Raw genomic sequence first — 20,355 nt, 5'->3', positions numbered from 1 at the left:
AGCGAGGGGGATGGCGGGGGGCGGGGGGGGGGGGGGGATCCTGCTATCCCATCCCCCGAGGAGCGCGGTGCGGCGGGGGTTAAAGTGGGTGTCCTTGGGCCGGGCTGGCGTGTGCGGCGTGCGCCGCCGCTCCGCTCCCTTCCTGCGGGTGCGCTCGGTGCGTGCGGGAGCCCAAGTGCCGGTCAGTGATGGAGCCGCTGCCATGACAACCCCGGGCAGTCCGCCCGCCCGCCGCCCGGGGCTGCTGCCGGCCCGCCGCGCCGCCGGGGCTGCGGTGCTGCCGCCGCCGAGCCCGCTCCCCCGAGCCCCCTTCTCCCGCTGCTGAGGGCATCCCGCATCCCGCCTGGACCAGCCCGCCGCTTGGGACCCGACAGCGGGGCTGGAGGAGAGGAACTGCCGGCCACCTCGGAGCCTTTTCCCGCTGTGCCTTCTTGCGTCTGGACCCGCTCGCTAGCTCACTCCGGGGGTGGATTTTTGGGGGGTTTTGTGTTTTTTGGGTTTTTTTTTACTCGCTTTTGGACTGCCCCCGCTCCGCGCTGCGGAGGGGAGCCGCGAACTCGGGACAAGCGTGCGGGAGCGGGGCGCAACGGGGCGGCCCCCCCCGCACCCCCCTACCACCCACCCACCACCCACCCCCGGCGCCTCTTCGCCCAAGTGAGCCTCGGACTGCTTCGCGGGAAGAGCCGGCTCGCCCAGCGTCCAGCACCTTTGCCACTTCTCCTCCTCCTCTTCCTCCTCCCCCCCGGCCCTCCCGTCCTCCTCCCTCACCCGAGGATACCGGGACTCCCTCCGGATGCCGCTCGGCAGACTCAGCGCTCGCAGCCTGCCTTGCCGGGGGCTCTCCTGATCTCCGTGGAGCTCCGCATCGCTCGCCCCGGTCGTTTTGCTCCCCCCCGTCCCCGCACACACGCACCCCCTCCCTCCCCCCCACCCCCCTCCCTCACCCATCCCCACCCCCCCAATTTTCGCTCCTGGTGGCCTTGTCGGGTGTGTTTTTTTGCCTGTTGGAAAAGTCCCAGCTGCCCAGGATGGGGGTCGGTGGGTGCTTAGCCCTGCCCTGGAGGTGCCTGGTCGTCCTCTGTCTCAGGCTGCTCTTCCTTGTGCCCGCAGGAGTGCCCGTGCGCAGCGGAGATGCCACCTTCCCCAAAGCCATGGACAACGTGACTGTGCGGCAAGGGGAGAGTGCCACGCTCAGGTAGGAACCGCTGGATTTCTGCCTTGGGGGGGTAACGGGGGGGTCCCGCTGCATGGGGTGGGCGGCCGGTGCCGTCGGGGACGTGCCTCAGTTTCCCCACGGCGGGGATGCATCGTGGCCGTTGGGCGGTGCAGGACGGGCGCTGGGGCAGCGAGGCGAGAGGGGGATTTGGGTGCCAGGGGACTGGGCTTTGGCTCAGCCCCCCCACCCTCAGTTGTGTCTGGGAAAGTTGCTGGAGGATGAAAAAAGGGGAGCGCGGTTCCCTCTTGGTCCCCCGCCCTGCGCCGGGCTCGGCTCCTGCGATCCGTATTCGTGGCTCGGGCAATTTGGCTGCGTTTTGGTGGGGGTAAACACCCCTCTGCTCCTGGGGTGCAGCACCGGGGGGGCCTTTGTGTCTGTCAAACCCACCCAGCCTGGGGAAAGAGGGAGTTGTTGACCTCCTCGGTGGGATTTTATGCCTTTTTCCCATGTCCGGACCTACTGGGATGAGTGGGGGGTGCAGGATGCAGCTGGCTCCAGGCAGGTGGATGCTGCCCTCTGTAAAAACCCCCTTGTAGGGGGTTGCTGCTCCCTGCCAGCGTTAACTCTTTGGGGTGGGGGGGAAACGTGGGGCTGGGCGTTGCACCAGGGTCCTGTCGCCTGCAGCAGCGACCCGAGGGGCGCGGGGGCTGCCGAGGAAACCGTCGTTTTGATCGGCGTAACTTCTGGGACACCTTACGTGCAGCTACTCGTCCTCATCCTCGTGGCAGATGGGCACAGTCATCCCGGAGGGTGTTTGATAGGGACATTCAAAATAAAAAGCCAGGTTTCTAATTGCAGCGCCGGGAAGCGGCGCTTGCAACTCCGGCGTGCTCGGGAGTGACTTTCCTCCGCCGGCGCGTTGCATAGGTGACACCAACATCTGCGGGGCCAGCTGGGTGTGTGCGGTGAGAGCCGCACTCCTGCTTTACGCCAGCGAGTGGAGCGGGGCCAAGCCAGGGCAAAAAAAAATACCTAAGGAGGGATTTCAGCCGGGTCTCTTTTTTTTTTTTTCAAGCGTTTGCAAGACTTACACCACGGGCTGGGTTTGGCCCCTGGAAATGTGAATTCCCTCCCTATGTGTTTCCTGCAACTCAGCTGTTTGCAGCCGAGCTGCTCGCCCCCTCGCAGCCCGTGCGTGTTCCGAGGAAGAAGGGAGGGAGCCGTGTTGTGGCCGTCCCTCTGGATTTGTCTTGCGTCATGGCACGACTGGGCAAAGAGGCTTGGAAATGGGTGGCCAAGGGTGGAGGACGAGATGTCTCGCTTAGGAATTTGCCCCGCTGAGCTGGGCTAAAAAATATTATAAATAATCAGCTCCTTTCCTCTCCTGAATCACTGAGCTCTCCTGAGCTCTGGAAATCCTACGGATCTTGCCGTGGGGGTATCAAAAAGGGAGGGGTTTGGGTTACTGGGGGTCTGGGCGGCAGAATCCATTGGAGGGTGTCAGCAGCAGGGTGGTTTGGGCACGGGTGCTCTGCAAACTTACTGGAAGGAGGCAAATAGCTCATGCTCACGGGGGAGGGGGGCTCCACAGGGTTTGTGGCACAGATCGTGCCAGTGCTCTGCCCAGCACTCCGGTGCTCACCCGGTGTTGGTGGAGAACAAAGGAGAGCCGGGGTGAGTCAGCAGGAGGGATGTTCTCCTTCTGTCCAGGAGGCCTGGTGGGAAAAGGGATAAATCCTGCCCCGGGAGGTGGCCCTGGGGAGGGAGGGCAGCTCGTCATCACCCCGGAGCTGCCATATGCACATCCCGGTTTAGCTGGGGAGCCGGTCTGGTGGCGAGGGACATCCATGTCCCTGCGCAGGCGCCTCGTCCGTCCAAGCGTGCCCCGGGAGACAGGCACGTGGGCTTTGGGGCATGCAAACCGTGCTGACAAGATTCCTGCTGTCCTGCCCCTGGAGCGGGAATTGCTCTTGGAGATTAAAGCCCTGCCACTGCTGGCTTGGTGCACTGGTTTGGCAGCCGGAGAGGTGGAGGATGGTGTTTTGCACTGGCAGTTTGGGGCGTTTTCCTTCAGTTTTGGGGTGGGAGCGGTTAGTCCGGCAGGCAAAGGTACGTTGCTGCGTCCCCCGGTAGGTCCTGGTCCCTGCAGCCATTGGTGGGAGCCGAGAGGAGAGCACGTGAAAACCCACCCATTTCCAGAGGCAGAAATCAAGGAAGCGTGAATCTTCCTGCCCGCTCCCCTCCCAGCCCGGCGTAACCATCGATCTGTTGTGGAGGAGTTAACTTGTCCAGAATAGCAATGTTGCTGAGAAAGGCTTCGGCGGACCCCAGCCACCTCCTGCCCAGCACAGAAGTGGTCCGGGGAAAATGCTGGAGGAGGATGCATGGGAAGGGGGTGAAAAAAAGTAGGATCTTCTCTTTTCCTGCTCTTTTCCACATGAGATGGGAGGACAGTGAGTCGCAGCTAAAGATTTGGAAGGAAAGAGATATTTCTAGAGGTGCCTCCTTAGTTTTTCCCAGCTGACAAAAGGGAGAGCAAGTGGAAAACTTGGCAGCAGAAGTTGCTGCTTCTCTGAAGCGCTCGGAAAGACCTGTTCCCCCTCGAGGGAGAGGGCTTGGCTGTCTGATATAGGTTATTTTATCCAGGGTGGTGGGGGCTGAGGACCCCAAGGTGCCATGGAGCAGCGGTGCCCTCCCAAGGAGGCTCTTTTCTGCTCCATCCCCGCTACCCCTAAGAGCAGAGCGAATTCAGTGCCAGTGAAAGGACCTGCAAGGAGATTTCCCCGTTGTAAAGGGTGCAGGCTTTGCTCTGTGCAAACCTGGAATCTGTAAATCAGGAGTCAGTTTACACCAGACATGTTTACACCAGACGTATTTCCTTCTGTCTCGTGATGTCTGCTGGAGGGTACGGTCATGTGTCTGTCTCTGGTACCAGCACTTTAGGTCACTGTATTAAGTTTCAATCCAGGGTTAGACCTTGGGATGGAGCTACCGTCTGGGATAGGAGGGGCCGGATTTACTCCCAGGTGCAGCAAAACCTGCAGGAATAGGAAAAGGGTTTGTGGGTTTCAAGTCCCAAGAGCTTTGGGGTTTTTACTGATGCACGCGTTGGTCCCTGAGCTGGGGCTTCTCCTGGGGTGACACCGAGGGTCAGAGCTGCCTGTCTTGCTGGATCTCACAAGGCCACGTCGTGAGGATGAGGCTGGTCCGCATCCCCCCCCACCCTGTCCGACAGCACCTGGCCTCCAGCAGCTGGAGAAGGCTGGTCCTGAACTTTGATCCGGCGCTTGAACCGAGCCCAGGCATTGCCGAGACCTTTGGAGCAGTTCTCAGCACCGAAACAAACGACTTGATTACGATTTCACTTTAATTGGCCTCAGTCAGCGCTTTCCACGGCGAGGCTCTGACGATCCCATCAGCACGCAGCGGCGCTTGCGTGGTATCCCACCCCCCTACACCCCCCGAATTCACCGGTGCCCCAGGCAGATGGTGGGCTGTAGGGAGAGGGCCACTTCTCCATCCGTCTCCTCTGGTTTTCTTGGCGGGGTGATGCGATGCCTTTATTTATTCCCCCTTTGATTCTGACACTAAAAGTCAAATCTGAGTTTAACATCAGTCAAAGCTTTTTTTTTTTTTTTTTTTTTTTTTAACTCTGATGTTTCCCGTGGTTTCCACTCGGGCTTTGAAAAGAGCCGTGCGCTTTGCCGCTGAGATCTGCCGCGGTTTACCTAAGCCTGTTTTGCAAATTTATTTTCCCCCTGTTGCGCTCTTGAAATAATTTTGGAGAAATGATAACTTGGCCACGAAACAAAACAAAATCAAGCGTGTTTGTCCGACAGATGCAAACAGAAAGTGCCTGTTTGCTCAGCAGAAAGGAGTATTTCTCGGAAATGGGTGTTTTCTGTGACTCTTTGCTGTCCCATCTTTTCCCCTTTATCCACAGGAACTTGTCTTTTCGTGTTCTTATTGTGTAATGTGAAAAACAGGGCTGGAACGATGGGGATTCTCTGCTGAGGTTTTGGGCAGCTGCCTCTGTGGTTTGCAGTCGATGAGCATAGAAAACCTGCAAGGAAACCCGCTCCGGGCTCTCCGTCTTTGCAAAAACGGTGCTCGCCATCCCCGTGGCCTCAGGGCTGGGGCTCATGGTGCAAATCAGGAAGGCGAGACAGGGCAGAGGTTGTCCACAAAAGGGTCCGACTGTAGTTGCTGAAGCTTGTGTGGGAGGTGAACTGCTCTGTGTCCGTTTTGCTCGAGGTTCTCCCCGCTCCCACCTTTGCTGGAGCTGCATAACCCCAGCGAGGGATTATCAGCATCAGCGTCTCCCTCCCTGGGGCTCAAGCCTGTGGCGTGCTGCTCCTGTGAAATATTCGTCCCCTTCTGATGGTCTCCAAGCCCAGATCCCGGTATTTTTCATAGAATCATGGAATGGTTTGGGCTGGAAGGGACCTCAAAGATCATCTAATTCCAACCCCCCTGCCATGGGCAGGGACACCCTCCACTACACCAGGTTGCTCAAAGCCTCATCCAGCCTGGCCTGGAACACTTCCAGGGATGGGACAGCCACAGCTTCTCTGGGCAACCTGTTCCAGTGCCTCACCACCCTCAGAGTGAAGAATTTCTTCCTTAGATGGAATTGAAATCTTCCCTCTTTCAGTTTAAAGCCATTGCCCCGTGTCCTGTCACTACATATCCTTGTCCAAAGCCCCTCTCCAGCTTTCTTGTAGCCCCTTTAGGTACTGAAAGGTGCTGGAAGGTCTCCCAGGAGCCTTCTGTTCTCCAGGCTGAACAGCCCCAACTCTCCCATCCTGTCTCTATAGCAGAGGTGCTCCAGCCCTCGCATCATCTTCGTGGCCTCCTCTGAACCCGCTTCAACAGCTCCATGTCCTTCTTGTGTTGGGGACCCCAGAGCTGAACGCAGCACTGCAGGGTGGGTGTCACGAGAGCAGAGCAGAGGGGCAGAATCTCCCCCCTCAACCTGCTGCCCGCACTGCTGTGGATGCAGCCCAGGACACGGTTGGCTTTCTCATCCTGCTACAATTATTTATTTCACAGTCTCACCCGGCAGAGACTGAAGCTCCTGGTTGCTTCCCTGCCCACTTCCCAAGCCCAGACCGGGGGAATATAGCTTGGGCTTGCAGGCTGCAGAAGCTGAGGTGTAATTATTTTGCTTTTCTTGGTTACTGAGCGCTGAAGGACTCCTGAGCACTTGGGTTTGGGTGCAACCAGCCCCTAGCGTGGGGGGCGTGGGGTTAGGATGGAGCTAAGCTGCCGATGCGTATCATAACAGCCAAAGTTTATTCTCCTGCCTCCTCCAGCACCCAGCATGCTCATCTTCTTCTTCAAACCTCTCTCCTTTTTTATTCCTGAGGGTTAAGGAGTAAATTCAGGGCTGTGGTGACCCCCCTCCTATATTAAGGTGAAGAAAGTGGGGAGATCAGGGCAAACGTGAGCGGTACCGAGAGTTAGGATTGGAGTTTGTGTCACCATCGGAGCACACCAATGCCACTTCACCCTCCTCCCATCGTTGCTGGGTCCTCCTTTCTGGCCAGGGTTTCCTTTCCACATCCCAAGAGATCCTCCCTCCGAGGGGCTGCAGAAGACCCGAGCGGTGCCCACGTGCGATGCTGGCGGCTGTTTGTAGCTCGCGAGCCGATTGCTTTGCTTGCGACGGCATGTTTTCCAAAGAGGAGTTTATTGCTAAAGTGACATGTCAGCAAATCTTCGCCACCTCTCTCCCATCTCGGAGATGGAATCAGCTTAAAGTGGGGAAAAAAAATTGTCATATGCATGGATTATTTTTTTTTTTTTTTTTTTCCCTGAGTGCAATTTCCATCGGAGATGAGACAAGCTCCTGATTGCTGTGCCAGAGGAGGGTTTCCCTTTATAGCTCTCCTGGTAGAGCTGCTGCCTCTAGTTCACTGGGGTCTCTTAGGGGACAAAAGTGCTTTTCTGGAGCTGTCATCTCCATCGTAGGGTTAAGCATCTCTGGTCTACCAGCTCTGGAAAGATTTCAGTCAAACGGACTCGTGCCCTGCTCCTCTGGGATGGGAAGGGCTGATGAGGAGGGAGAAAGGTGAGGAAGAGGAGAGGTCAGAGCGTTCACTCTCTGCAGTTGACAGAGGTGGCTGGTGGAAGGTTGCTGGGCTGGCATTTCTAATTGTTAAGCCAGGGTTATGAAATGGAGGTTTGGTTCTCAGCCCTGCTGTCGACTCCTCACGTGACGTTAGGCTGCATCCTGGGTTCTATAGATGTGCGTGTTCGCGTGCGGCAATTGCAACGCTTCCCTTCTCCAGCTCCGTGAGTCATCTGCTTGCGTTGCAGTCTTTTTGTGACAAGGATGGGTCCCTCTGTAAGGAAAACGCTAAGAGTGTCCTGTTGGAGGGCACCATAGATGTCCACTGGTGTCCTGCCCTTGAGTGAAGTTTGAAGAGGCTACTGTGAGCATTTTGCAGTTGGAGGTGGCAGGGGATTGTCATTGCAGGGGTATGTGGTGTATGGTTGTGATACATGGGGGGCTGGACTAGATGACCTTTGGAGGTCCCTTCCAGCCCTAACGATTCTGTGATACTACAGAGCTTCTTCGTGGGTGAGTGGTCATTAGGTCGGAGCTGAAGCAAAACCAGTGCCACCCTTGAACTGTGGGACTACTCACAGCTCCAAACTCTGCTGAGAAGCTGCTTTCATCATGACCATGAGCTAACCTAAGCCTCAGACCTAAGTGGTCATGAGTGGCAGTCCAAGAGATGGCAACTGGCCTCATCTCCAGCTCTTGGCCATCCCGATGCACCGTCCCTGTGCTGCCCTGCTCTGCCTTGGCAGAGTCTTCTGGGCAACGAGTGTGCCGCTGCTTGGCATTGCGCGTGGTGAACTGGCAGCTCTGTGCATGTGTTAATAAGAGGTGGGTCTTCTTCAGCCTGCCTAAATTGTGGTCTCTTCTGCTGGCTTCACTGGAGTTGCTCCAACTTACGCTGTTGGAAAAATCCTCCTCTTGATCTAGCAGAATTGTTCTTTCCTCCTCCCAGCCCCGCCTAAACCTGCCAGTTTGAGCTCAGACACCCTTATTTTCCTTCAGGAGGAAAGGGTAAAATCAGGAAGGAACTAATCTACAACCACATCAGTGAGAGAACGAGCTAATAGAAACCGTAATGAGAAAACAGAGCCAAACGAACAAGCAAATGGGAAAATGCAATCCCATCGATGCAGTAGAGAGATTTATGCCGACAAAGGGGCTGATTTGGTGCTCGTTAACGTCACCACAAGCCTTTCTCCTAACTGTAACGGGCTGTGGATCAGGTTGGAAGACAATGTTTTAGTCTTGCTACGATCCGCAGGCTGGTAACGCGTTGCGTGTGGAATAGCAATGCAGGAAGCCTTCTCCTAACAGGAGGAGTTTGCTCGTCGTTGTGCGCGGCACAACTTTGCAAAGCAAACGGGAAATACCTTCTGCTCTCCTTAGGTTTAGTTTTCGGAGGTGCAAGGCTGTGAAGGAGCCAAGTCTGAGAGTTGGGCTTAGTCATCTGGATGTTGCAGCGTCTGCTGAAACGCCAAGCGCGTCTTAATCATTAGTAGATTAAAAATCTCGCTTTAAATAAGGATTCTTCAGCTGGCAGTGAGTGGTGTTGGCTCTCCCCACCAGCAGTCGTGCTGGGAAGCAGTCCTTAGTTTATATGCAAAGTGAGGAGGCAGAAAGAGCAGATGGGTGGGTACGGAAGGGTTGAAGGCAAACTTGACTTTGCAGCTGGATTGTCCCTTGGAAAAGGCAGTGTCAGTGAGATGAAGGCAAGGTCTGGAGAGCTGAGCCTGGTCTGAAGGTGGGGACACCTTTGGGGAGAGTGCTGAATAGGAAAGGACACCAAGGGTCAAACAGGAGACGCGCGAGTCCAGCTCTGCATGTCAATGAGGACAGAGTAAATAAGGAATAAAACCACCTTCCAACATGAGCAGCTGGTGAAATATCACAGGTTTTTTTTTAACCCAGAGATGGGAGATTTTGACCGGCTCTGCGCCTGCGACCATAAATGGCTCTGACACCTGCGTCTGTTTTATCAGACACATGCAGAGCTCCGGACATGATCCAAACATTCATTACTTTGGATTTTTGAGTCTCTTTTTATTTTATTTTTTTTTTCCATGATGGGCTCATCGTTTTCCCAGCTTCACATCCTGTGTTCAACAAAATTGCTGTGTTTTTCAGACTTATGTTTCTTACGCATCTCTAGCAAAGAGGCGTGATAGAAAGCTGTCGAGAAAAGCAAATTCTCAAAGGTATGAAAGAAGAGCAAGGGCAGCTCCAGGTTCAAAGCCACTTCCAAATCTCGAGATGGTTTGGACCTACGGATAGGCACAGCACTAATATTTAAAGGCATGTTTGGATTCTTGCCCTTGAATCCTCCAAATTCAGTAAATCATAGGTGTAGGGCTTTATTCCAGGATAACCCTTTTATCCTGCATCCATGTTCCTCTCTTGAAGTCTGGTACAAAGCTCTTGATGAGTTCAAAGGAAGAGTGACCTAGGGGAAAACTTGAGCAAGTATCTTCCAAATCTCTAAAGGTTTGATGCCTATCTTGCACTGCTGTTCAGCGGGAGCTGGGCAAGCATCTGCCTCTCGTACTTTTATTTAAAAAAATTTCCATCTTGTAGAGTTCATTGCATAAGAAAATACAAATTTTTGTTTCTGAAACAGATCTTTTGACTAAAAACCCATTTCTTTCCTGCATACTTTGACTCAAAAATGTTTAGTTTAGAATTTCCTTGTTGGGAAAAGGGAAGACTTGGGTTTTGCTGGAAAAGCAGTATTTCTTTCTTTTAATCTGAGTTTATGAGTTCCTTGAAGCATCTTGTCAAATTTTACAGGAAACGCTCCGATTAAGCTGAAGCGAGATTTTAGGTTTTAAAATGTCTTATAGGAAATAGTGCAATTTTGATTTCATTCAGTCTCAGAAGGGAAGGATTTTGGTATACAGATAGCTGAAAAAGAGTCTTCCCCTTCTCACCTCTGAACTGCTTTACATTTTGAAGTCAATTTTTCCATCCTACTTCATCCTTCCTGTTTCCTTCTCCTAGTCAGAGGAGCTGTTCTGCTTTGAATTGGACAAAGTTGATGTTGAATATATGTTTCCTGAGGCCAAATTTCAGGCTGGCCAACACACGTTGTGACCCTGTTTGCTCAGCAAACTTGCACAGTGTGAGAGTCAGGTGTTGGGAGGGAGCAGTTTGGAGGTGCTGTGATGGTGCGTGTGTCGAGTGATGGGATTTAGTCCTCTACAAACACGAGGATCTAAAGGTACCCGTTAGCCTTGACTTGTCTACTTGTGAAATTAAAGAAAACCTCTCCTCCCTCTAGATGCTTGTACTCCGTGGTGGGGTAGGACATGGACAGAAGGTCAAAACCCTGTCTCCAGTTGTTATTGCTTCATCATGGAGGCGGTTGGTTGCGGGAGACGCCTTCACTGGTGCGCATCGGCTGGGTCTCCTAAATTTCTCTGGTTGTCCTTGGCTCGTGGAGGACAGCAGCTGCAATTTCCTTGCTGGTTTAAAGCCAGCAGCGTGCAGACTGTTGACATTGTTTAGCGAGACACGAGGTCCTTCACCTCAGACACCTCCACGAGTCTGAAACCAGCACGCCAGACGTTTTTGACCATTCAGAGCTCCACTTGGTGACCTCCATCCATTCAAGAGACACTGCCCAAAGTAGTCACAACGAACGACCAAGGTCTGAAGAGATCACAGAGTGATAAATATCCTCTCGACCCTCCTAGAAAAGGCTGAAGGCTTGATGGCAATGCGTCACGTAGGAGAAACTTCACCCACCTTGCTGGGACTGACCCTCCAGGGTCGGTGGGAGTTGCGCCATTAACCCCTTGCAGGCTCAGCAGGAAGGGGGGATGCAGAGCGATGTCCTTCGCAGCCAGTGGTGGGAAGGGGGGGCTGGGAGCCCGTGGCATGCAGAGAGGCCTCACGGGGCTGCCGAATGAGTGCGGTGGGGAGATGTCAGCTCTTCCTCTCGGCTTCCCTTTGCAGCGCCAACTGTCAGTAATTTAACTAACGTTTTGTAAATAAATGTGGCATTCGGACAGCTGTCACCGCGCCTGTTATAAACACTCCTTTTGTCACTAAAAGCTGGCAGTACCGCTCCGTTTCCCCTGCAAATGCAGCTACCACTGCCAGTGAGCTCCTGAAGCCAGGGCTGTCAAGGAATCGCGTGTCGGCCGGTGGCCGGGAGACCGCGGCTTCGCGCAGGGAGCCCAGCGAGGCATTGCCAGGGCCTGGTGAGAAGGCAGCTTTTGCATCTCAAAAATAAATAAATGGCCTGATCAGCGAGTGAGAAAACCCATCTGAATGTGGCTGTAGGGCTGGTCGGTTCCCAGCCAGGATCCCGGGTGGTCCAGCTGCGGTGCCGGTGGTGGCAGTGGTTCCTCTGGCATCTCGTCCCAGCCCCGTGGGAAGCGCAGGTCAGACAAGATGGAGAGCTCAGCCAGACCTGGGCTTTGATTCACCAAGGGATTGATTTGGCACTGGCACCACAAATGCTTTTCACTTTGGAGCACAGGCTTCTTGTGCGTCAGGTTGTGGTTTCGGTAGATTCGGTCTCTGCAGGACTGGGTTGGATTTGAGTGGAGACATTTGTCCTTCAAGCCTGTTGGTCTTGCTCAGTGTCCTATTAGGAGCATATTCAAAACCTTCAGGTGGTCTGGATGCTTCTCCTCCGAACAAACCTGACCAGAGAGGGGATGCTGTTGTCTTTCTCCTTGCTGGGAAGTCTCAATCCTGTACTGCCTTGCTCCATTCACCTTTCTTGCACTCTTGCAGCTCCATACACCCCTCCCTTGGCTCACGGTGTTTGTCTCCCAGTATTGGGTGGTCTAACTTCCAGCAGTCAACACCTATAGCCTCGCGGCGCTGCATCGTTGCGTGATGCAGGCAGTGTAGACAGCAGCACATGACATCTCTCTAAGCTGCTGTAAAATTAGCTTTATCTCAAGTGGCAGAAAATGATCATATCCTCGCTTGAGGGCGATGAAGAATATTCCTGAGTCACCGCTAGTGATGAAACAGGCAGAAAATCCAGAGTGATACACAACTGCCCACTCAGTTTTAATCGCCGAGGCCATTTGCTGCTGCAGAGCCTGAAGACGCAGCTTCCTCCTCCTCTCCCTCCCTTTCATCCATCACTCCCGTTAGCGGCCTGGGCTGCAGATTTCGGCAGGGCCAGAGTTAATTTCCTGTCCCACCAGCGAGGCTGCAGGCTGTGGGCATCTTGTGCTTCTTCATCGTTCCCCAGAGAGAAGAGGAGGAGGTCAAAGCTTCCTTTTCTTAAAGCAATTGGAGGAAAAAGATGGAGCTTAGCCTCCTCGGTTCTCCTCCTTCCAGGCTGTGATCCTGCAGCCTGGGAAAAACTCTCCTCCAAGCTCACCCTCGTCTCCACAAATTTTCCCTCCTGCCTCCGGAGCAGTTGCCGTGCCCACGAGGACGTTTCCTTTCGCGTTTCTCCCCCCCGTCAGCTTTAGTTCAAAGCCATCTCCCTAGATTTTTTATGTCTTGGATAAAGCCACCCTCTTTCCTACAACTGGCAGCTCAGTGCTTGGGAAGCCTCTTGCCAAATTTGCTGGTGACGAAGGCCAAGAAAACCCTTCAAAACACTGATGATCAGAAGCAAAGTGCTGTAATTCTTCCCTTCCTTGCATATGCTCCCTGGCAGCGTGTTCGTGCTAAGGACTCCTCGAAGGAGGCTTCCTGCAAGTCCTGCCCTGCCAGCTTTCCCCCAAAATTCAGCTGGAAGCCGTCCATGCTCCAAAGTGGAGGTGGAAGAGTCTGTAAAACCCTGGTAAGGGTCACACGAGTCCTTGAGCTTGGGCATCCCCTCCTTCTTCTGGTCTTCTACGTGGCTCAATCACCACCTGATGGTTCAGCATCGTTTTGGGGGAAAACAGTAGCAATCTTCCAGTTTTCACAGGCGTTTGAATGAATGTTCTCTCTTCTCCAGTCAGGGCTTGTCAGTATTTATCCCTTAACCTGCTTTTTAGATGTTCTCTATCCTGCAGATTTGTCGGGATATGCTATTCACACAAAACTCTCCTGGTGTCAGACTTCTGCTAGGATGGCTTAATAGCTCCGACCAGCTTGCGCGGGGAAAAAGCAGGACTGGCAACGGTACAGATGCGCAGGCATAAATGTGTCAAAGCAGGGGTTTTGCCAGCGTAAAAAAATATTGAAGCAGCAGCTCGTTCCCCCCACTGATGGAGATTGCTGTACCAGCGAAAGTTTTCCACACTGGTTGGCCAAATCCGGGCAAGTTTCCGCGAATCCCGCTCTCCTTTCCGTAATCCCCGGCAGCTCTGCGCGCCCGTGCGTTTATTTGTCAGCGCGAGCAGGTGCAGAGCTGCAGGACATGGGCTGAGCATCTCGCTTTGGTGGTTATTCCAACGTTCAGCCGCTTTGTTCTCGCGTCGGGCAGTTAACGATCAGCGCTCTTCCTCGCCTTCGTGTCCTTTTCCCTCATCTCTTCCCCAAAAAGCGGAGGCTGGGTGGTGCGTTTCAGCTTAGGTTGGGAGGCAAGTAGTGAAATGAATAGATGGGTGGTAATTTGGGCTTTTTTTGAGTGGTGTAACTCACCACCCCCGAGCATGCTGGCATTCTGCACGCGCCAGCCGCCGTCGCACCCGAAGACTGAGTTCGTGCATGTATATATATATATATTTTTATACCTTGTGCACAGCTAATGAACGAGGATAGTAATTCTTGGGGGGGAAAGTAATTCCTGCAGGTACCTGTCGAGAGAGGCAGGACGTGGGGATAAAGCCAGCGGGAGCCGGTGCCGATACCACGGCTATACCCGGGACAAGCGGTACCTTGGCAAAGCAGCGGTGGGGGCCTCTCCGGGGCGAGGTGGGGGGCACGAGCCCGGTAGTAAATGCTCTAATCTTTTTCTCCGGGTGGTGCCAACTGCAGCTTGTTTCTCCTGCTGGGAGTTTGAAACAGCCCCGCTAACCTCTGGCAAAATCGGGAGGATAACAAGGGAGGGAAGGCTGACTCTGCGGCATTTATTTATTTTATTTTTTTTTCTCCCTGGCTTGGGAAGGAAGAAATAAAGTTGGATTTCAAGTGGGGTTGCTGCAGTAATGGAGGGAAATGAGAAATGCTCTTCAGCTGCCTTCTCCTTCCTCGCGTCCCCATAAATAACCCTTCTCACTCGGAGACGGCTCGGCTCTTACTTAGAGGAGAGAGCTGGGGTTTGGCTTTTAGTTTTTTGCCGCAGCTCAAGGGTCCCTTCCCTTTCCTGCCTGCACTGCACCTCGTTGGAGCCTACTGCCCCCGGGACTGCTCTCAGGGAAAGCTGTTTCTCTTCTACCGTGGGCTCTGGTTTGTGGGGACCCCCCTGCAACGGGCAGGGCTGCTCCCCAGCAGCCACGTCACTTGGGCATGAGCATCGTTGCTGGCACCTTCCTCTCTCTACCGCCGTGTTGCTGATGCCATGGAGGTCCCAAGTAACGGGGCTACCTTGGTGTCAGTCCCGGTTTCCTTAAGTCAAATGCCAATGTTGACTGAAGGATGAGCCTTTGGGAGGATGGATAGCGGCAATCCCAGGTGCCTCCTCCTGGGGAGAGAGCTAAAAACTGTTTAAAATGCCCATGATACTTCATGGTCCTTCCGTGTCCACCTTTTTTGAAAGAAACCAGGTCCAGCCATGCCATAGCTTTGTCCAGAAGGAAAGCGTTGTCCTTCTGTGGACGAGGCAGAGCTTGCAAACTGTGTCTGGGGACCAAGGGACAAGAAGTGTCGCTGTAGAGAGGTGGTTTTGAATCTATGGAATCTTCCTCTAAGGATTTTTGGCTGTGTTTTGCATGCAGTTTAGCCACCTTCTCTCTAGCTCTCCTGCCTTGAAGTCGTTCAGACCTTCTCTGTGAATTTGTGGAAGCGAGGTGCGGGTGATCTCTCTTCCTCTACATGTCCCTTTTTTCCCCTTCACCATTTCTGCTAACTTTTGTGAATCAGATGGCTGATACCAGTCAGGTTTTACGGAGGGGTGGATGTTAGGTTTCTGCAGCTTCCATGAAAACAGGCAGGTGGATGTCAAGAGACCTTGTTAGTCCTTGGAAAGAATGACAGAATGAGCGCAGCTCTTGTAGGAGACACCCAAGAATCCACATAGGCATTGGCTGTATGTGAGACACAAGGAACGAGGATGCTCCAGCCTGAGCTTGAGTCGTTTAAGACTAAACCATGTAGGAAACCACGCGTTCTCCGTGGTACGTGTGGAGCTACTCGTTCAATGCAGCAAGGAGTCTGGGTGGGGAGGGGTTGAGTGCTCCAGATTGCGTGTAAGGAAAACCGTGAAGATGATGTTGTGTTGAAGATGATGTTGTGTTGACAGAGACAGCCTGCCAGTCCCGGTGTCAAGGAGAAGAGACGAAAGCTCAGGGTTTTGTTGGTAATGTGGCTGATATCAGATGAGGGATGCTGCCCTTTGCTCGCCTGAATCAGAAGGCTGGAACAGCTGGTCGCTGTGGCATTGCTGAAACTGGCTGGCTCACCCTTCCCTCAGTTAAAAAAAAAAAAAAAGAAAAGAAAAGAAAAATAAAGCAAAAATAGTAAAAAAACAAACAGCAATGACAAAAAAAAAAAAAAAAAAAAGCCAGTAGCTCGCTTTCCAGAAGTTCCTAATGCTGCAACAGGCAAAGCACTGGAGATAAAAGAAATAAAAAAGCGGGGGAAAGAGGGAGAAAATGCATTTATGAGCTCTCAAAGTAACAGCATGCAACTCTCATATTATTTTTCCTCCTTAGCCTTTGAAACAGAACAACGGCCCGGAGCCTTCTCGGCAGATGGACAATGTGCGTGCCTTAACCACTTAACAGCCATTAGCCTAATTTCACGTACTGGAGCCAAATTAAATAATAAGTAAGAGGCTATGAAAAGCTGGTTCGGAGGCTGCGTTACTGCCTTTCACTTGATAACCTTCTCATAAACAGATGCTCTCTCTCTACCCTATTAACCTTGTCTGAAAGCAGGGAGGGGGTTTTGGGGAAGCAAACAAGCCAGACCTCGGTGGGGACAGGGGGAGGTGAGCCAGAGGGCCCAGATGTGGGGGTCCTCCGTATTTCGGAGGCTCCTCTTGTTTTTGTCCCCCGGTGCCCCGGCTGTGGAGGAGTCGTGGAGCAAGAAGCCCGTTCCGTGGTTGCATCCAGGTCATTTTAACGTGCCAAATGATTCATCTTGATCAGTGAGCCCATCTGTACCTGCTGGGCGAGGCTGGGCCACCCGGAGCTCATCTTGTGGACAAATCTGCTTTACTTAGAGGAAAGGGGAGATGGTGCTGATAGACACGAAAGGGGAGGTGGCCCCGTGGCCGGGTGCCTAATCCCTCCCCAATTTTGGCTCAGGCAGGGTCAGGGGGGAGGCTGTTGCATCTTCTGTCTTGGTTGTACCACTCGCTCGCTGTTTTAGATGAAGTCATTTTGCTGCTCTTTGCCTCTTTCTACTCGTGTGTTGAAATGGGAACAATAACGCTTGCTTAAGCTTTAGGAATTTATTGAGTATTAATTAACTTGCAAAATGCTTTTGACATTTTTTTTTTTGATTCCGGGAGGGTGAGGTGTTTGCAGGGGGTTGTGCAGAAGAGGTTGTGTGTGTTTTGTTTGCTGCAAAAGATTTGAGAGTGGCTGCCTTACTTCGTCATCAACCCCACTCCCCCTCACCACTAACTCTTCCTCTGTGCTTTGCGTCTCGACTTTGGGCCTTTTTAAGTTTTCAGGGGATTATAGATGACGGCGCAGCTATTTTTAGGGAAAGGTTTTATTTATTAAAAAGCCATCTTCCTTCATTAAAAAGATACATCGATGGGAAATAGATGAGCAGCTCTATTACTGGCGAGTAGCGTGCTGCGCAAGGCCAGTGCCGCCGAGACGATGCGCTGCATCTTCTCCCTCAGTGCAAGACATGTCTTTCTATGGAGCCACCCAAAATTTGATGGGTGAACCATCCCATCTACCCTGCTACAAGGTCGAAAGCCCAGGGATAGACTTGAGAAGGTTTGGTTTTGGTGCAAGATTTCCAGCAGTTCCCTGGTGCCAGCAGAAACTTTTGACTTTCCTTCCTTGTTGGTTTTTCCTCCTTTATCCGAGTCATCGTGCAGGCTCTGCTTCCGTATGCACAACCCGTCAACAGAAGCTGATGAAGCCGAGTTTGCTTCATTTTGGTCCAAGTAGGAGTAAATGACTTGCTGCCTGCGGCAGGGACGTTTGGAAAGGCTTTGTGCTGCACGGATTCTCCGAGGTTCAGATGAGGATGAATCTCATTTTTTATGTGGCCTTTTCCCTCCGTGGGGCACTCGCAGAGTCCCTCTCCTGCACCTGCCTGCCTATCTGTACTAGACTTGCAGGTACTTAATGTCTTTGAGCCATCTGTTCCTCTGTCAAATTTAGTTAAAATTGGCCAAAGGCTTCTCAAATTATTGGGGAAGATTACTAGACAGAGGCACACAGGCAAAGAACATGGTTGTATAAGATCATTTCCAGGAGGAGTCAGGGCTAAAAATAGATCGGGGTACGTTATTCGAAAAGAAGGGAGATGAGGAGATGGGGTCCACATCCAACCTTTCCCCAGTGCGGGGAATATTAGGCTTGGGTCTATTTTTTGGTACTGTAGAAAGCTCCTCTGTGGAGATGGGTGTTGCTTTGGGTAGGATGTGCCGCCTGATCTTTTCTTTCTTGTATCCCGTGGCTTCCCAACCAAAACGAGCCCCGTTTCCCCCTTTTCTGAAGCACTGAGATGCTGCAGCTGCAATTTCAGAAATTAGGTGCCTGAGCTATGAAGGTCTTGGAAAAAGAGAGGGACCAGTCCATCTCCCAGAGTCCTGTCTCTCATCATTGGCTACGAGGGGATATAGATGACCAGCATGGGTTGAGGTGAGATGAAACACATCTGTTAGAAGAGAGAGAAAGCAAAAGAACCAGCAAAACCCCCCTCAAAGGCTGGGTGGCTCTTGATCCATTAGCATTTCCATAGGAGCCCAGAAAAGCAGGAGCAATCTGGGATACTTGCTCCTGTAACTGCAGGTGCCTGGGCTGATGGATGTCTGCATGGGAGCGTATTGTCTAGTCCCCCCTTTGTAGTTGCTGGAGAGCAATGGGCCTTTTTAGGGTGCAATCCATCCCAGTTGAAGGCAGATGTCTAAAATAGGTCAGACAGATTGTGTCGTAGCAGTGCCTTTTTCTCTCTGGTTGCTATAAAATGAGGTCCAAATGGCTAACTTGCATGCCGAGGTGATAAATCCCACCCCAAGCGTTGAGAGGAAGAGATCAAAATAGGAAATATCCAACATTGATCAGGGCGTGGTGTTCGAGCCAGGCATGGGTGTTAAGCAGCAGGAATGCACCTGATACTTCACCAAATGGAAATGGGGGAAGAAACGGGGCTTTTGGGTGATTTTTTTTGAATCCTGAGTCCGTTTACCTCTCATCCCTCTAACTTCCAGAAGACTCAGCTAAGCAATTCTGCATGTGGCTTGTCATTAGGTACCTCACCCAGCAACCTGCAAGTTCATTAGTATTCTTTTTAGTGCTAACGAAACGTCCGAGCTGCATCTTTTCTGCATGAGAGGCTGAAATGCCTTGGCAGTAAGGGGAAAAAAAAAAATAAAAATCAGACTCCAGCACTATGGAGACCACCCAGAGCGGGCGGCTTCTGCCAGCAAAGCACTGTTTGTGTCAGTGTAGCAAAACCACAGGAGCGAAAAAAAAAACAAAAAAAAAACCTGAAAAAACCCTCGAAAGTAGTCAAAAGAGAATTTTGTCTTTATAATTGTGTCTGCCAACGTGGCAGGTTGAGCTGAGGATCTTCCCACCCCAGCACAGCCGTTGCTGCAGAAATGTGTAGGACTAAACATCTGCAGGTGAAGAGGCAGCGTTGAGGGTTAGGTTAGGGATGCTCCGCTTGCTCCGGCCCCTGTAGGAACCTATAGGGCTGCTCTGTGTTGTGTCGGGTAACGTGGGTGCAAACTCCTTTTCTGGCTGGGGTGGTGAGTGCCAAAAAGGGCCATGGCTGTGCCCTGCCTGCCGAAGAGGCTTTCATTGATTTTTATTTTCTTCAATGGAAATAGAACTGACATCCCTTAACCAGCCTCCCAGCCTCTCCAGAGCAAGGGATGGAGGGGGCAAAGGCTTTATTGCTAATTTTTTTTTCTCTTAGGTTTGTGTGTTCCTCTCCCATTGCTCTTTGCTAATGCTCAGCAGCTCTGGCTGCAGCCTGGGAGACATAGAAGGGTTTGAGAGCAGCACAGAAGAAATATGAGGTGGAAAGGAAGCTCCCCTAATCTGACTTATCCCCAGGGTGTATCTCTGTTTTGGGAGACCCTCTATTTATTTAACCAGCTTAGACGTCCACAGATAGCTCTGTGAAATAGCTGTAGGAGAAGATGGATGGGAGAAGCTGTCTCTTCTGGCTCTATTTGGCAGCACTGATGCTTTTGCTGCCCGTCTGCGAAGCGCTCCCTTAGGGATGGAGCATGGCCAGGCTGTGAATAATGGGATACGGAGGGAGTTCTTGGGGGTATTAACAGGTACTGGGAAATGGGGTGCTGCTCCACTAAAGGCAGCTCCAGTCCAAAGGGTTTCTCTCCTCTCCAGAGGTTTTGTTTAAGAGAGTCTGGAGGTGAGGGATGAGAGGGGCTTGAGGCTGATGGGGGGCAGCAAGAGGCAGGATCTCGTTGAAGAGGTGCCCAAGATGCTGGTGGTTTCGTCACCAGCTTTGTCTGCATCCTTCCTGTCCCCTAGGAATTATCCTAAATCTCTGTGTGGTTCTTCAGGAAAAAGAAACTTTCTCCTTTCTCAGGATCTGTGGCAAGTAGAAGAGAGAGAAAAAACCAAAACATCTATGATTGAAAATGGACTTTTTAAACTAAAGTTTTGCAGAATGAATAATATATGTTTAACGTTGTATATCTATATATGCTGTAGCTTTATGAAGCTTATGTATATTTTATATATATCCATTTGATGTTAGAGTTTTAACGTCTCCTGAATTCTCAGCAGAATATTTTGCTGGGTGTTTTGTTTATTTACTTTTCTCTCCCCCCTTAACTTTCGGTCTCCTTGTTTTTCATCGCGAGCTGTCACCGTGCAGCTCTTCAATAACCGTAGTTCGTATTCAGTTGCAGAGTTTTCTTCGGGGGGTTGGTTTTTAATATACTGTTTATGAAGCA

The 20,355-nt window shown here is 52.2% G+C and overlaps 1 protein-coding gene across 3 annotated transcripts in view; it reads left to right on the top strand.

Annotated features, from left to right (window-relative positions):
• LOC104374214 (protein CEPU-1) overlaps nucleotides 1-20,355 on the top strand; it is a 342,497-nt gene that overhangs the window by 197,404 nt on the left and 124,738 nt on the right. For 2 of the 3 annotated variants that reach the window (XM_086626803.1, XM_086626801.1), the window contains exon 1: nucleotides 1,029-1,195. In XM_086626803.1, coding sequence (XP_086482929.1) covers nucleotides 1,029-1,195 — 167 coding nt within the window. Of the gene's footprint in view, nucleotides 1-1,028; nucleotides 1,196-20,355 lie in introns of those variants that run through there. The other variant, XM_086626802.1, reaches the window with a different exon arrangement.

This window comes from Tauraco erythrolophus, chromosome 26, assembly GCF_009769465.1.
Source record: "Tauraco erythrolophus isolate bTauEry1 chromosome 26, bTauEry1.pri, whole genome shotgun sequence".
Classification (NCBI taxonomy): Eukaryota; Metazoa; Chordata; class Aves; order Musophagiformes; family Musophagidae; genus Tauraco; species Tauraco erythrolophus.
Note: the sequence above shows the minus strand (reverse complement) of the source record. Positions and strands in the feature narration are given on the sequence as shown.